Below are 17323 nucleotides of genomic sequence, written 5' to 3'. Positions count from 1 at the left end.
GATATCTGGTTAGCAGATAATAAGTTTGTCAATTTCCACTGAGCAAACCAAAGCCTTTCTCTGCTTCATCATATTTTATTGAATGTATCTGGGGACTATATTTACCCCAATTGTTGATTAATGTAACATTAATATAAAATATGTGATGAAGATATCATCATGGATATTAACACATGCTCTTCCAGTAACATAGCTGAGTTAGTGCTAAGTTTAGCCGTTTTTTATATTTTATTTTTTCACTATTTATTAGGTTTGATTTGACACTGCTGGTATCAGTGATTACCAGCACTTTTGCGGCGATATGTTTCCACTACTTTACGCCGCTGTGATGATGTGTTCATACATCACAGGAGGTGGGGATATGTGAATTAGCCATGCGGCAGTTCCCCTTGCTCATCCTGGTCGGCGGTAGTGACGTAACATACCCGCATTGGTCTGGCAATACCGGAAATGAAGAGCACGTTTAGGGGTTTAAATAAAGGGATAAGGGTGGCGGTAGTTAGATTGTTTGTTGGAGGATTGGAAGCAGACCCATTGAGAAAGGTGCCGGAGGCGCACCGAAACGTCTGGGGGTATTTGTGCTATGAACATTGTCATTTGTGTACAGTGGCGTCACTAGGGGGGTGCGGGGGGTGCGGGCAGCACCTGGGTGACACCCTCCAGGGGGTGACACCAAAAAAAGAAATTTTTTTTTTTTACATTTTATTGAAATTCAAAGAAATACAATGTTGAGATGCATAGATTATTTTATTAGAGGCTGGCATTTGTGAACATTAGTGGTACTGGGGAAGTTGTAGACACACCATTTTTTTGCCCCTTGAGCCAGTGCTGCAATTTCAACAAATAGTTTTCCCGGCTGCTTTTGCTTGTTTGTACTTTGCTCCTCCCCTGCCCAATTTCACTATGAATGTTGTGGGTGTGCCGTGGGGCTTGCAAAGTTGCGCTGCTAGCCTAAACCTGCCTGCCTATCTGTGCTCACTGCTCAGTGACATGCGGCCCAGGGCTGTGCACTGACAGACTTGGAACAGTGTCAGAGAGCAGAATTTTCATAGTTTGCGCGCCTAAACCTTTTCTTCAGTGATTTATTTTAGAGTGCTCTGTTTATCTTTCATTTGATGTTCTGCTGAGCCAGGGAGCAGCTCTGGGCATGAGCTTCATAATTAATGCAGTGCAGTTTACATATTTTGTATGTGTGTGTCTGAGTTTTTGTGTGTCTCAGTGTTTTTGTGTGTGCATCTGAGTGTGTTTTTAAATGTGTCTGAGTGTTTGTATGTGTGTTTGCCTGTGTTTTTGTGTGTGTCTGCTTTCTGGGGGGGGTGACACCATGACTTACCGCACCGGGTGACACCAACCCTAGTGACGCCACTGTTTGTGTACAATAAAGAAACATTTTCTACTAAGACCGGTGAGTGCAGCATTATTTTATTCACATGGAGTGAATACTGGAAACTATATGTATTGTGTATGCAGCACCACGGCAATTGGACTGTGATTGATGGAGTGCACCTTATTTTGAATCTAAATCTAAATATATATATATATATATACACACACACACACAGTATGTATACAGTATGTATGTGTGTGTATGTATTTAAAAATACTTAGAAAATATTCCCCTATGTGAAGAACACTGGAAACGTCTGGGGGTATTTGTGCTATGAACATTGTCATTTGTGTACAATAAAGAAACATTTTCTACTAAGACCGGTGAGTGCAGCATTATTTTACTCACATGGAGTGAATACTGGAAACTATATATATATATATATATATATATATATATATATATATATATATATATATATATATATACACACACAAAAAGCTAAAGGAGAAAAGTATGTCCTAGCCGGCACTTACACATATACCTATAGAAAAGATAGTGAATAAATAAAGCAAGAAAGCTACGTGAGCAAATGAAGGCAAATCCCCAGGTGACAGGATCCCTTCCCCCAATGATATCTATAAACGTATATCATATATTAAATAGAATTGATTTTAATGGGAATATACATTATAACTCATGTATACAGAAAATCGACACATATGTCATAAAAAGTGCCAATTGCTCAAATGGTAAATATGAGTACTAAACATATACAATTACAAAACAACCAATGGTCATTGGATACTATATAATTAATCCCCTATAGAGGCTGAAAGGGCATCATTAATTGTAAAGTCCGTATGTTACAGGTAGTTGTCCCAAATCCAGCATCAATCTTAGGGATGTTAATCAAAGTCACACTCTGACCCTTTATCAATATGAAAGTTCCGTCATTAGCACAACAGCAGCATTAGGGCAATGTCAGCAATGGTTATCAGGAACAGTTCATGCAAAACGAGGAGGAAAAGTTGTGGTAAAGTTGCAGCAAGGCAAAGCAAGGTATGCAGGTATAAAGTAAAGGCAAAGCAAGGTATGCAGGTATAAAGTAAAGGCAAAGCAAGGTATGCAGGTATAAAGTAAAGGCAAAGCAAGGTATGCAGGTATAAAGTAAAGGCAAGGTATGCAGGTATAAAGTAAAGGCAAAGCAAGGTATGCAGGTATAAAGTAAAGGCAAAGCAAGGTATGCAGGTATGAAGTAAAGGCAAAGCAAGGCATGCAGGTATAAAGTAAAGGCAAAGCAAGGTATGCAGGTATGAAGTAAAGGCAAAGCAAGGTATGCAGGTATAAAGTAAAGGCAAAGCAAGGTATGCAGGAATAAAGTAAAGGCAAAGCAAGGTATGCAGGTATGAAGTAAAGGCAAAGCAAGGTATGCAGGTATGAAGTAAAGGCAAAGCAAGGTATGCAGGTATGAAGTAAAGGCAAAGCAAGGTGTGCAGGTATAAAGTAAAGGCAAAGCAAGGTATGCAGGTATAAAGTAAAGGCAAAGCAAGGTATGCAGGTATGAAGTAAAGGCAAAGCAAGGTATGCAGGTATAAAGTAAAGGCAAAGCAAGGTATGCAGGTATAAAGTAAAGGCAAAGCAAGGTATGCAGGTATAAAGTAAAGGCAAGGTATGCAGGTATAAAGTAAAGGCAAAGCAAGGTATGCAGGTATGAAGTAAAGGCAAAGCAAGGTATGCAGGTATGAAGTAAAGGCAAAGCAAGGTATGCAGGTATAAAGTAAAGGCAAAGCAAGGTATGCAGGTATAAAGTAAAGGCAAAGCAAGGTATGCAGGTATGAAGTAAAGGCAAAGCAAGGTATGCAGGTATAAAGTAAAGGCAAGGTATGCAGGTATAAAGTAAAGGCAAGGTATGCAAGTATGAAGTAAAGGCAAAGCAAGGTATGTAGGTATGAAGTAAAAGTAAAGCCAGTTAGTCATAGCCATTCACACAACCACTGTAGGGACGGCCTAACTGGAGCTGTAAACAAACAGTGCAATTACGCAACACGTGTTTCGCCGCTGGGCGAGTTCTATGCGGCTTTCTCAAGCACCGTCCACCAGCATTTTAAACACAGCAATTGCTCAGATAGCCTAAGATGCTTGTACCATCTTTTAATGACTCAATTTAATTTCTGACATGATACATTGCCCACTGGCGCTCTGAGTAGCTGCAGTATTTAAAATGCTGGTGCACAGAGAATATCTAGCTATGCTTCACATGCACATGCAGAGACCATTATTAGCACTAAAACACTGATCACTTTTACTAGAAGCGTTTTTGCAATAAATGTATATTGTAAATATGTTTTTATTTAAAGATGTAATTAATGTATGTGCCTTTACATTTTTACCAGAATGTCCCTTTATCCTATATAACTAGTTCAGGCAATTTGTTTGGTCACCTTAGGGAGCAATGGATAAGCACAATTTTCCAAGAAAAATCAATCAAAAAATTATATTTTCGTTATACAATATATATATACATGTATGAGAAAAGAATATATATATTGTTTTAACATTGTATAGGGAGTTACATTTTGAGAGTTTAAGGTTTCAAGATACATTTTGGATACTGTTTAAGATAATATGCTGAACTAGAATATAAGCAAAAGATAGTAAATATATTATGATCAATTTGATCTATAAAGATTTAAACAGACATTGTTTTATGATCTATTTATCAGATAAAGAGCTGATTAAACCAAATGAATGCAGGGAAACAGATGATTCTTAAAGGGATAGGAAAGTCTAAACTAAACAAACATTCATGATCTGGATATAAAATATCATTTTAAATAACTTTCCAATTAATTTCTATTATAAATTTTGGTTGTTCCCCTGGTATCTTTTGTTAAAGGGACAGTCTAGGCCAAAATAAACTTTCATGATTCAGATAGAGCATGTGATTTTAAACAATTTTCCAATTAACTTTTATCACCAATATTTCTTTGTTCTCTTGGTATTCTTAGTTGAAAGCTTAACCAGGGAGGTTCATATGCTAATTTCTTAGACCTTAAGGCCATCTCTTTTCAGAATGCATTTTAACAGTTTTTCACCACTAGAGGGTGTTAGTTCACGTGTTTCGTATAGATAACACTGTGCTCGTGCATGTGAAGTTATCTGGGAGCAGGCACTAATTGGCTAAACTGCAAGTCTGTCAAAAGAACTGAAATAAAGGGGCAGTTTGCAGAGGCTTAGATACAAGATAATCACAGAGGTTAAAAGTATATTAATATAACTGTGTTGGTTATGCAAAACTGGGGAATGGGCAATAAAGGGATTATCTATCTTTTAAAACAATAACAATTCTGGTGTAGACTGTCCCTTTAAAGTGTTATCTTTGGCAAGCTCAGAAGCGTGCAAGTGTCTTTAGCCAACTGGCAACAGTGTTGGTAACAATATTTATAGCAATGTTACACATAGTTGCAAACACTGCTGCCAGATGGCAAAAGACACGTGCACACTCCTGAGCTCACATAAGATTACTCTTTAAAGGGACATTAAACACTAAGGGCCAGATCATGAATGGAGCACTAGCTTAACGTGCGGCCGTAAAGGAACACATTTGCCAGTTTACGGGTGCACGTTTAATAACCAGCATTACAAGTGGATGGTTAATACTACCGCAAGCTTTTGGTTTCACTTTGCTGGTTAAGGAAAAAAGCTGCCCCAATTGCCCCCCAAATAAAGTAGAGTAAAGACAGTAGAGTATCATTAAATAAACATATGAACATCTTTATTTTTTTATAAAAAAAAAACTGCACAAAGCAGTTATAAGGGGTTAAAGTGAATGAATGTGGGGTGAAAAAAACTTCACTGAAAGTGCCTTTACATAGAGGTCAATGGGAAACTATGTTTTCTCTATAAATATATAGGCTTATGCTTATATACATATATTTATGTGTTTATGGGCTCCATGTACGAAGCAGGGAAAGCTGCTCCGAAACCCCTTGCGGGGGAGGTTTGCATATGAGAGCCTGCTTCACGCAATATAAGAAACAGCGGTAATTAGACCGCTGCTTCTTTCACTCTACGCCACCTCTGAGGTGGCGAAGGAAAATCACAGAGAGCTCACTTGCTCCCGTTGATTGACAGCCCCTTCAGTCGCGCGATTGATTGCGCAAACGAAGGGGCGAGCATTACACACTGCAATGAGTGTGTAATGATACATACGGGCCAGCGGATCAACAGATCCGCTGCCCATATGTAGCGAAGGCCCTATATGTGTATATACACATTTAAACACATACATATAAGTATATATTCCTAAACATATATATTTATTTATTGCTGTCCAACGCTGCACAAATTGCCCCCCTGCGCTGTTTTAGGTGGTTTTCCGTGTCTATCAATATCAGAACAAGGCTCCCATTGAAGCCTAAGGAAACACGCTCTTACTTGTAATACCAGCACACATTGATGTGCGCGGGTCTTTCTGAGTGGAGCGCAAATATCATGCTTGCGTAATATTACGCTCTACTCAACCTAGCCCTTAATTAATGCTAAAAAGAATGATGCATGCAAAGAAAAGATTCGTCTAGGAATAACATGTTGATGTATTTTTTTAAAGTTTGATTAGCTGTTTAAATATTGACAAAATAAGTGTAAAGTTTTAGTGTCTATAAAACAATGCAAGCTGCCATGTTGTAACTTAAGTTACTTTGGCCTCTAGTTATGAAGCTCCGTATTTTGCTGCATTCGCTGGCCCTAATACGCTCGCCTAAGCTCGCCTCACATCGCCGCCGCGGACTTGAATACATTTGCCAAAGTTATCAAGAAAGCTGTCAAGAAGCCGCGCACCAAGTACGGAGCGATGAGCAGCGGACTGTTGTTAACTAACAGTCATCGATCTCACTGCTCATCGGCTTCTTCACAGCTTTCTTGCTAGCCTGTCACTAAGCACCCACACTATACTATACTGTTTTACCCCCTATACCGTCGCCCCCGGAGCCCCCCGCATCTAAATAAAGTTATTAACCCCTAAACTGCCGCTCCCGAGCCCCCGCCGCAACTATAATAAATATATTAACCCCTAAATCGCCGCTCCCAGATCCCGCCGCCACTATAATAAATATATGAACCCCTAAACCTCCGCTCCCGGACCCCGCCGCCACCTACATTATACCTATTAACCCCTAAACCTAAGTCTAACACTAACCCTAACCCCCCTAACTTAAATATTATTTTAATAAATCTAAATAATATTACTCGTTTTAACTAAATTATTCCTATTTAAAACTAAATACTTACCTATAAAATAAACCCTAAGATAGCTACAATATAACTAATAATTATATTGTAGCTATTTTAGGATTTATTTTTATTTTACAGGCAACTTTGTATTTATTTTAACTAGGTACAATAGTTATTAAATAGTTATTAACTATTTAATAGCTACCTAGTTAAAATAAAGACAAATTTACCTGTAAAATAAATCCTAACCTAAGTTACAATTAAACCTAACACTATCATCATTAAATTAATGAAATAAATTAACTAGAATTACCTACAATTAAATACATTAAATTAATGAAATAAATTAACTAGAATTACCTACAATTAAATACAATTAAATAAACTAAACTATAGTACAAAAAACCCCACAAAATTACAGAAAATAAAAAAAGAATTACAAGAAGTGTAAACTAATTACACCTAATCTAAGCCCCCTAATAAAATATTAAAGCCCCCAAAATAATAAAATTCCCTACCCTATCCTAAATTACAAAGTAATCAGCTCTTTTACCAGCCCTTAAAAGGGCTTTTTGTGGGGCATTGCCCCAAAGTAATCAGCTCTTTTACCTGTAAAAAAAAAATGCAAGCCCCCCAACATTAAAACCCACCACCCACATACCCCTACTCTAACCCACCCAAACCCCCCTTAAAAAACCTAAAACTAACCCCCTGAAGATCACCCTACCTTGAGTCGTCTTCACCCAACCGGGCCGAAATCTTCATCCAAGCGGGGCAGAAGAGGTCTTCCATCCGATAGAAGTCTTCATCCAAGTGGGCAGAAGAGGTCCTTCATCCAGTAGAAGTCTTCATCCAGGCGGCGTCTTCAATCTTCATCCATCCGGAGCGGAGCCATCTTCCAAGGAGCTGACGCGAAGCCATCCTCTTCATTCGGAGTCTTCTTACACAATGACGGTACATTTAAGTGATGTTATCCAAGATGGCGTCCCTTCAATTCCGATTGGCTGATAGGATTCTATCAGCTAATCGGAATTAAGGTAGGAATAATCTGATTGGCTGATTCAATCAGCCAATCAGATTGAAGCTTGCATTCTATTGGCTGATTGGAACATTGTGTAAGAAGACTCTGGATGAAGAGGATGGCTCCGTGTCGGCTCCTTGGAAAATGGCTCCGCTCCGGATAGATGAAGATTGAAGACGCCGCCTGGATGAAGACTTCTACTGGATGAAGGACCTCTTCTGCCCACTTGGATGAAGACTTCTATCGGATGGAAGACCTCTTCTGCCCCGCTTGGATGAAGATTTCGGCCCGGTTGGGTGAAGACGACTCAAGGTAGGGTGATCTTCAGGGGGTTAGTTTTAGGTTTTTTAAGGGGGGTTTGGGTGGGTTAGAGTAGGGGTATGTGGGTGGTGGGTTTTAATGTGGGGGGTTGTATTTTTTTTACAGGTAAAAGAGCTGATTACTTTGGGGCAATGCCCCGCAAAAAGCCCTTTTAAGGGCTGGTAAAAGAGCTGATTACTTTGTAATTTAGGATAGGGTAGGGCATTTTATTATTTTGGGGGGCTTTATTATTTTATTAGGGGGCTTAGATTAGGTGTAATTAGTTTAAACTTCTTGTAATTCTTTTTTTATTTTCTGTAATTTAGTGTTTTTTTTTTTTACTATAGTTTAGTTTATTTAATTGTATTTAATTGTAGGTAATTGTAGGTAATTTATTTAATTAATTTAATGATAGTGTAGTGTAAGGTTTAATTGTAACTTAGGTTAGGATTTATTTTACTGGTGATTTTGTAATTATTTTAGCTAGGTAGTTATTAAATAGTAAATAACTATTTAATAACTATTGTACCTAGTTAAAGTTGCCTGTAAAATAAAAATAAATCCTAAAATAGCTACAATGTAACTATTAGTTATATTGTAGCTATATTAGGGTTTATTTTACAGGTAAGTATTTAGTTTTAAATAGGAATAATTTAGTTAATAAGAGTAATTTTTATTTAGATTTATTTAAATAATATTTAAGTTAGGGGGGTGTTAGGGTTAGGGTTAGACTTAGGTTTAGGGGTTAATAAGTTTAATATAGGTGGCGGCAGTGTAGGGGGGGCAGGATAGGGGTTAATAAATTTAATATAGGTGGCGGCGGTATAGGGGTGGCAGGATAGGGGTTAATAAATTTAATATAGGTGGCGGCAGTATAGGGGGGGCAGGATAGGGGTTAATAAATTTAATATCGGTTGCAGCGGTATAGGGGGGCAGATTAGGGGTTATTAGGTATTATGTAGGTGGCGGCGGGGTCCGGGAGCAGCAGTTTAGGGTTTAACATATTTATTATAGTTGCCGCGGGGTCCGGGAGCGGCAGTTTAGGGGTTAACATATTTATTATAGTTGCGGCGGGGTCCGGGAGCGGCGGTTTAGGGGGTAACATATTTATTATAGTTGCGGCGGGGTCCTGGAGCAGCGGTTTAGGGGTTAATAAGTTTAATGCAGGTGGAGGCGGTGTAGGGGGGGCAGAGTAGGGGTGTTTAGACTCGGGGTACATGTTAGGGTGTTAGGTGCAGACATCTCCCATCAATGGGATATCGGGCAACAGCGAACATGAGCTTTCGCTATGGTCAGACTCCCATTGATTCCTATGGGATCCGCCACCTCCAGGGCGGCGGATTGAAAATCAGGTACGCTGGGCCGGAAAAGTGCTGAGCGTACCTGCTAGTTATTTGATAACTTCCAAAAGTAGTCAGATTGTGCCGAACTTGCGTTTGGCACATCTGGAGTGATGTAAGAATCGATCTGTGTCGGACTGAGTCCGGCGGATCGTAGCTTACATCACTAAATTCTACTTTTGCCGGGCTGTAGGGCTTGATAACTACAGCGAATCAGCCTCGCCACAAATACGCTGGAGAATTCCAGCGTATTTGAGGTTGACAGCTTCATAAGTAGAGGCCTTTCTCTGCTGTGGCCAATTAGGGACAGTTATAGATAGGTCACTAGAGTGTGCAGCCAATGGCTGTGTTGCATATAATAGTGTTCTGCACTTCCATTTCTGACAGCAACTGAAAAACTCACAATTTCAGAATGGAATTACAGGAAAAGGGGACAAAATAAATAATGAAAGTATATTGTACAGTTTTTTGATATATATGATTTTATCATTTTATATTACCATCTCAAAGCATTTAATGTCGCTTTAATAGAGGATACCAAGTGAACTAAGCAAAATAGATGATAGAAATAAATTAGAGAGCTGTTTAAAATCCAATCTATTTGTTTAATTTTGACTTTACGGTCCCATTAAGGGCAAATGGCAGAAATCTGTGAGTTTATATGTACGATTCTTTGATAGTTTGGAATGATAAGATATTAAATTACCCTTAGGTACGACTAGAGCTGTCACACAACGATGACCTCTGCATTGTGTCCATGAATAAAACGTTCTACCAGGAAGTGCTTGTGGAGCCATTCGCTTCTGTGACGGTTCCGTACGTCCTTGTGCCACTCACATTGGGTCTGCATGACGTGGAAGTTAAGGCAGGTGTCTATGGAATATATATGGCAGATGTTGTCAGAAAGAGGTTGAACGTTGTGGTAAGTAAAATTAAATATGGTTGGTTTTATTTCCAATGATTAAAAGGTACAGGGATATCAGAAATAAACTCTCATGATTTAGATTGTACAATTGTACAGTTTGTACGAACCCCCCCCCCCCAAACTTTCTTTACTTTAATGATCACATTTACCTGTTCTCTTGGTATCCTTTGTTGAGAATTACAATACAGGGCTTCTGCACTCCCATAGAGCATGAAACTTTGCTTAATGATCATGAAAAAGCAAACAGAAATACAAAACCATGGTCAAACAAACATACTTATTTTGTGCTGAATCAGCACTTGTTTGACATAATATTTACTTCAATTATTAAATTTAACTTTATCTCTTGGTATCCTTTGTTGATACTTAGGTCCTTCACATGATAGCATATTGATGTAGGCATAAGAGCGTGCACGTTTCTTGAGCACTATATGGTGGCAGGGTTTGTGACAGTTTTATACAATATTATGCATATAGTTTGTAACAATGTTATACGTATAGTACTTAAGACACGTGCACATTCCAGAGCCTACCTCAGTATGCTGTCATAGAAAGGAGACCGATGCAATGAAATAAATGTCATAATGAAAGTAAATAAATTGGCAAGTTGTTATAACTGTTCTATCTGAGTCATGTTTAATACTGACTTCCCTGTGTCTTAAACTTTCTATGAAATATTCATAAGATTGTGCATTCTTTGTTCTGCAACAAAAGAGAGAGAATATATATATATTTTGTAACTATAATCTTGTTTAAAAATATTTGAATGAGTAATTGTCTATTTGTATATATTTGTATGTGTGAATCTGTTCTAGAGGACCGATGTATGGCTGATCTGCATTTGTAGTTTTAATTATATCATTATTTTTAAATAGGACACCATTTTATATTGGCTTCATGTGCGTGGTCCTCCAGAAATCCTATATTTTCAGGGTTTTCTTTACTGTCTCTGAGCGATTACTATGCCTTAAACATGTCAGAGAAAACAGAGATTTTGGGGTTATCTACACTGTCTTTTGACTTGTACCGTGTTTGGAATTAAATCAACTTTTCTATTTGATTTTTATCACCATTTGATAATGATTAAACAGAAGCAGTAGCCACCAGCGAGACTGCAGTGGTTTCTTGTGGGGTATGAGGGAGGGAAAATAGGATAACTCAGGGCATACCTACCTCTGGAGTGAGAGAACAGTATGCAGCTATCTTTGTAATATTAAAGGGACACTGAACCCAAATTTTTTTCTTTCGTGATTCAGATAGAGCATGCAATTTTAAGCAACTTTCTAATTTACTCCTATTATCATTTTTTTCTTCATTCTCTTGGTATCTTTATTTGAAAAGCAAGAATGTAAGTTTAGATGCCGGCCCATTTTTAGTGAACAACCTGGTTTGTTCTTGCTGATTGGTGGATTGATTTAACCAACCAATAAACAAGTGCTGAACCAAAAAAAAAAATAACTCAGATGCAAATAAAGATATCAAGAACAAAGAAAAATTGATAATAGGAGTAAATTAGAAAGTTGCTTAAAATTGCATGCTCTATCAGAATCACGAAAGAAAAAATTTGGGTTCAGTGTCCCTTTAAGTTGAGTATTGTTAAGGTACCTGTGGTGTGCGGATTAGAACAATGTTCCGGAAGCTGAGAAGTTTGATCTACTTACACACGCTCCTAAGCCTACCTCTGTATGCTATCATGGAAAAGTACTAAATTTCACCAAACGATACCAAGAAGTACATTTGATGACAGATTTAAGTTGAATTTTTCTTTTAGCATTGTACAATGTATCCGAATCATGAAAGTTTACTATTGACTCCTATATTCATTTAAAGGATCAGATATGTGATGCATATAGAAGTGTTTAGAACTACATATCTGACATTTCTTTTCCTCTTTACCAGCCAGCAGGAATCCTTGTTATACAAAATATAAAATCAGCTACTCTGGAGCCAGAGACGAAGGGAAAAGGTACATCCACTTATTTTGGAGATTCACACTTTAGTCGGCGTTTGAGCATGTTATGGATTTTTGTGTAAGGTCAATAATGTATTACAAACCTTTCATCATAACTCAGTATAAACAAGGGTATAGGATACCATGTTCCATCAAGGGCATTATTTAAAAAGACACGCTACATATTTTGAATTAGACGTGCCATTCTTTTAGTTCCGAATACAAATTTGGATGAAATTCAGGTGATTTTGAGATTCGGATGTATCCGAATCACCCTAGTAATGAAACTAAACTAATCCGAATGAATTTGTAACAAAACATCCAAATTCGTTCGGATTCATTTGTTTTATTCGAATGGCCATGACGCGATAGTCTGACTCTCTGGACTAATCACAGTTCCTTTGCCTTTCCATATTTATTATAATTAAATATAGTGAGATAGAACAGTGTAATCATTTGTAACATAACATAATGAATGAATGCGAACTTCCGAATGCATCCGAAATGAATGAGTGCTATATAACAAATGAATCCGAATGCAACAAAATGAAATTAATAAAATACAGAATCAATTCGAAACGAAACAACATTTTCAGACGTGCACATGCCTATTTTGAATCATATCAAATCATAACTACATATCTTGCTAAGTTAAAAGAGGTTTGGGTTCTAGGACAATCAGGTGAATTTATTTCCCAAATAATTGAGAGAGTAGCTGATTTCAGAATAATTACAAGGATGTGGGACCAACCGTCTGTCTAGATTCAATATATATTTTGCCTGAATCTGCAGTCATAGCTCGCCAGATAATATCAGATTTGAGGTCATATATTAACATTAACGAGGTTCATGGGAAGCATCCAGTCCAGGTTCCTGACAGTGACAGACGAGAGAACTCAAGGTCTTAGTAATAAGGTTTAGGGCAGGCAGCAAAAGAAAGAGAAGCAATCTGCTAGGAACAAGAGCTCAGTGACTTGTTCTATTGCCCAGTTACCACCTGCGAGTTGCCTCTTTTAGCCCAATTGTATCCTGGGGATAGTCTCCCTAAGGTTTATTGAAGAAAACAGATGTGGACTCCTTGCCCAATGTGCAGAATATGGCTGCACCTCACTGACCAGACCCAAAGGAGGCTGAAACGATCGTATCAGGTTGCCATTTCCCTTGTTCAGAGGAGAGTTGCCTGGTATTTTGGGGCTGTTAGGCGGGATCAGACTGATCCACTCAAGGAAAATTCTCCTCTGTGAAAAGCCCAATTGGGCTAAAGGAAACTACACCCAGGTGGTAAACGGGCTATAAAACAAGCCACTGAGTTCGTTCCTGGCAAACTGCTTATCTCTCTGTATGTAAGTTTAGTGGCAAGTAATCAATCAGATTATAAAGCACACTCATGTAAGGTCATACTCAAAGAAAAAGAAAGATTCCCGCTATTTAGAAGTCAAGGAACGTAAGCAAGAACCAAAACAATTCCAATACTTAGCAGAGAGCTTCCTAAAGTGATAGTTTCTAGGGGGTAGACAAAAAGATTCCTTAGGTGGTCTCATGCTGGTCCGTGCTGCATAATGATGAAAGTTGCTTCTGATGTTTTACTCTTTTCGATTTGGTGTTCAAGTTAAGTCTCTGATAATGGCGTAATAGCACTTTGTTGTATGCACAGTTTCAGCCACTTTGCTTTTATAAGGAGTTCTGCTTGCAGTGACCCCTATTGGAGAGCTCAGACAATGCAAGGAACTTATATACTTATTATAATTATAGTTATTTTGATCTGATTAACCTATCTGACAAAAACTTGTTCATTGCCCAGCTATACAGTTTAGGGATTTCAGTTGACCAAGTTTAAAAATATGTGAAGTTTTTAAATCTGAGCCTAATAATAACTGTCCTTTAAATTGCACAGATGGGGTACAGGAAGAAAGAATCCCAATTGTAGATGCTGAGAACATTTTGCCACAGTCGGAAATTCTCACCATCATCACTGTCAAAGGTGACCAATCAGGATAACAATCTAAAGTCTTACTAATGTAGCAATGTCTGACGCACGCTCTCTGCTCTGTCTGGTTCTATAGTTTTCTCTCTCTGTTCTGCGTGCAGTCTCATAACTGTCACTTCTCACGGTCTAACACTCTGCTCTCCTCCCATGTACGTCTCCTCTTGCTCTGAGTCTTTTCTCCTTTTGACCTCACTGCTTTCTTTATTTTCTCTCTGTTCTGGGATAGGTCTCACACTTATTACCCTATCAGTTTGGTCTATTCACAGGTGCTTCTTCTGCTATTGGTCTAGTGCAGGGATGTACCCTTTCATTTAAGCAGTGTACACAAACATTTTAACCTGTTTTGTTTTGTCCAAGTGACTAAAATGTGTGCGCACTATTTTTGAGTGTAGTCAAACTTGAAAATATTCTTAAAGTAGTAACATGCACTTTCTCCTACTTACAGACACACTCTTACAGACACACTCTTACAGACACTTTCTCTGTCTCTTACACACAGACACACTCTTACAGACACTTTCTCTGTCTCTTACACACAGACACACTCTTACAGACACTCTCTTACAGACACTTTCTCTGTCTCTTACACACAGACACACTCTTACAGACACACTCTTACAGACACTTTCTCTACAGACACACTCTTACAGACACACTCTTACAGACACTTTCTCTGTCTCTTACACACAGACACACTCTTACAGACACACTCTTACAGACACTTTCTCTGTCTCTTACACACAGACACACTCTTACAGACACACTCTCTGTCTCTCATACACAGACACACTCTTACAGACACACTCTCTGTCTCTCATACACAGACACACTCTTACAGATACACTCTTACAGACACACTCTCTGTCTCTCACACACACACAGATACACTGTCTCTCTCTCTCTCTCTCTCTCTCTCTCTCTCTCTCTCTCTCTCTCTCTCACAAACACACACATACTCTCTCTCTCTCACAAACACACACATACACTCTCTGTCGCACACACTCACACATACATTCTCTAGGGGGAGATTTATCAAGCAGCAGATGCTGCTTGCTCTGCCCAAGGCTTCAGGTCCTCCTTAAATCTAAGTTAAGAAGCAGTGGTCATAAGACTGCTGCTCCTTAACTCGTCCGCCACCTTTTAGGTGGCAGACTGCAATCATCCTGATCTGATCCGATCGGGATGATTGCCACCCCCTGCTAGCGGCCAATTGGACGCGAATGTGCAGGGGGCGGCATTGCACAAGCATTTCTTGTGAAATGCTTGTGCAATGTTAAATGCTGACAGCGTATGCTTTTGGCATCTAGCGATGCAGGGTGGACATGATTCACTATAGCGAATCATGTCCGCCCAGGGTTTAATTAATAGACCCCACAGTCTCTCGCATACACACAGGAACACTCTGTCTCACACACAGAGATACACACTATTTCTCTCTCTCTCTCACACATACACACAAATACACTGTCTCACACACGCACAGATGCACTCTCTGTCTAACACACACACAGATACACTCTCTCTCTCTCACACACACACAGTTACACTCTCTGTCTCACACACACACAGATACACTCTCTGTCTCACACACGCACATATACACTCTCTGTCTCACACACACACAGTTACACTCTCTCTCTCTCACACACACACAGTTACACTCTCTGTCTCACACACACACAGATACACTCTCTGTCTCACACACGCACATATACACTCTCTCTCTCACACACACGCACATATACACTCTCTCTCTCACACACACACAGATACACTCTCTCTCTCTCACACACACACAGATACACTCTCTCTCTCTCACACACACAGAGATACACACTATTTCTCTCTCTCTCTCTCACACACACACAGATACACTCTCTCTCTCACACACACACAGATACACTCTCTCTCTCTCACACACACACAGATACACTCTCTCTCTCACACACACACAGATACACTCTCTCTCTCTCACACACACACAGTTACACTCTCTGTCTCACACACACACAGATACACTCTCTGTCTCACACACGCACATATACACTCTCTCTCTCACACACACGCACATATACACTCTCTCTCTCACACACACACAGATACACTCTCTCTCTCTCACACACACACAGATACACTCTCTCTCTCTCACACACACAGAGATACACACTATTTCTCTCTCTCTCACACACACACAAATACACTCTCTGTCTCACACACGCACAGATACACTCTCTGTCTCACACACGCACAGATACACTCTCTGTCTCACACACGCACAGATACACTCTCTGTCTCACACACACACAGATATACTCTCACACACACACACAGATGCACTCTCTGTCTCACACACACACAGATGCACTCTCTGTCTCACACACACACAGATACACTCTCTCTCTCACACACACACACAGATGCACTCTTTGTCTCACACACACACACAGATGCACTCTCTCTCTCTCACACACACACACAGATGCACTCTCTCTCTCTCACACACACACAGATACACTCTCTGTCTCACACACACACACACACATGCACACATATACTCTCTGTCTCACACACAGATACACTCTCTGTCTCACACACGCACAGATACACTCTCTGTCTCACACACACACAGATACACTCTCTCACACACGCACAGATACACTCTCTGTCTCACACACACACAGATACACTCTCTCTCTCTATCTCTCTCACACACACACAGATACACTCTCTATCTCTCTCTCACACACACACACATGCACAGATACACTCTCTGTCTCACACACACACAGATACACTCTCTCTCTCTCTCTCTCTCTCTCTCTCTCACACACACACACAAACACACACACACACAGATGCACTCTCTGTCATACACACACACAGATACACACACTCTCTCTCTCTCTCTCTCTCTCTCTCTCTCTCTCTCTCTCTCTCTCTCTCTCTCTCTCTCTCTCTCTCTCTCTCTCTCTCTCTCTCTCACACACACACACACACAGATATACTCTCTCTCTCTCTCACACACACACACACATACACACACACACACACAGATGCACTCTCTGTTTCACACACGCACAGATACACTCTCTGTCTCACACACACACACACACAGATACACTCTCTCTCTCACACACACACACAGATGCACACTCTCTCTCTCTCACACACACACACACACACACACAGATACTCTCTCTCTCTCACACACACACACACATACACAGATACTCTCTC

The 17323-nt window shown here is 39.5% G+C and overlaps 1 protein-coding gene across 3 annotated transcripts in view; it reads left to right on the top strand.

Annotated features, from left to right (window-relative positions):
- LOC128662561 (complement C3) overlaps positions 1–17323 on the top strand; it is a 568605-nt gene that overhangs the window by 375049 nt on the left and 176233 nt on the right. For all 3 annotated transcript variants that reach the window (XM_053716362.1, XM_053716361.1, XM_053716360.1), the window contains 3 exons: positions 9936–10145; positions 12048–12114; positions 13994–14080. In XM_053716362.1, the coding sequence (XP_053572337.1) occupies positions 9936–10145; positions 12048–12114; positions 13994–14080 (364 nt within the window). The remainder of the gene's footprint in view (positions 1–9935; positions 10146–12047; positions 12115–13993; positions 14081–17323) is intronic.

The sequence above is a fragment of the Bombina bombina genome, chromosome 6, assembly GCF_027579735.1.
Source record: "Bombina bombina isolate aBomBom1 chromosome 6, aBomBom1.pri, whole genome shotgun sequence".
Classification (NCBI taxonomy): domain Eukaryota; kingdom Metazoa; phylum Chordata; class Amphibia; order Anura; family Bombinatoridae; genus Bombina; species Bombina bombina.
Note: the sequence above shows the minus strand (reverse complement) of the source record. Positions and strands in the feature narration are given on the sequence as shown.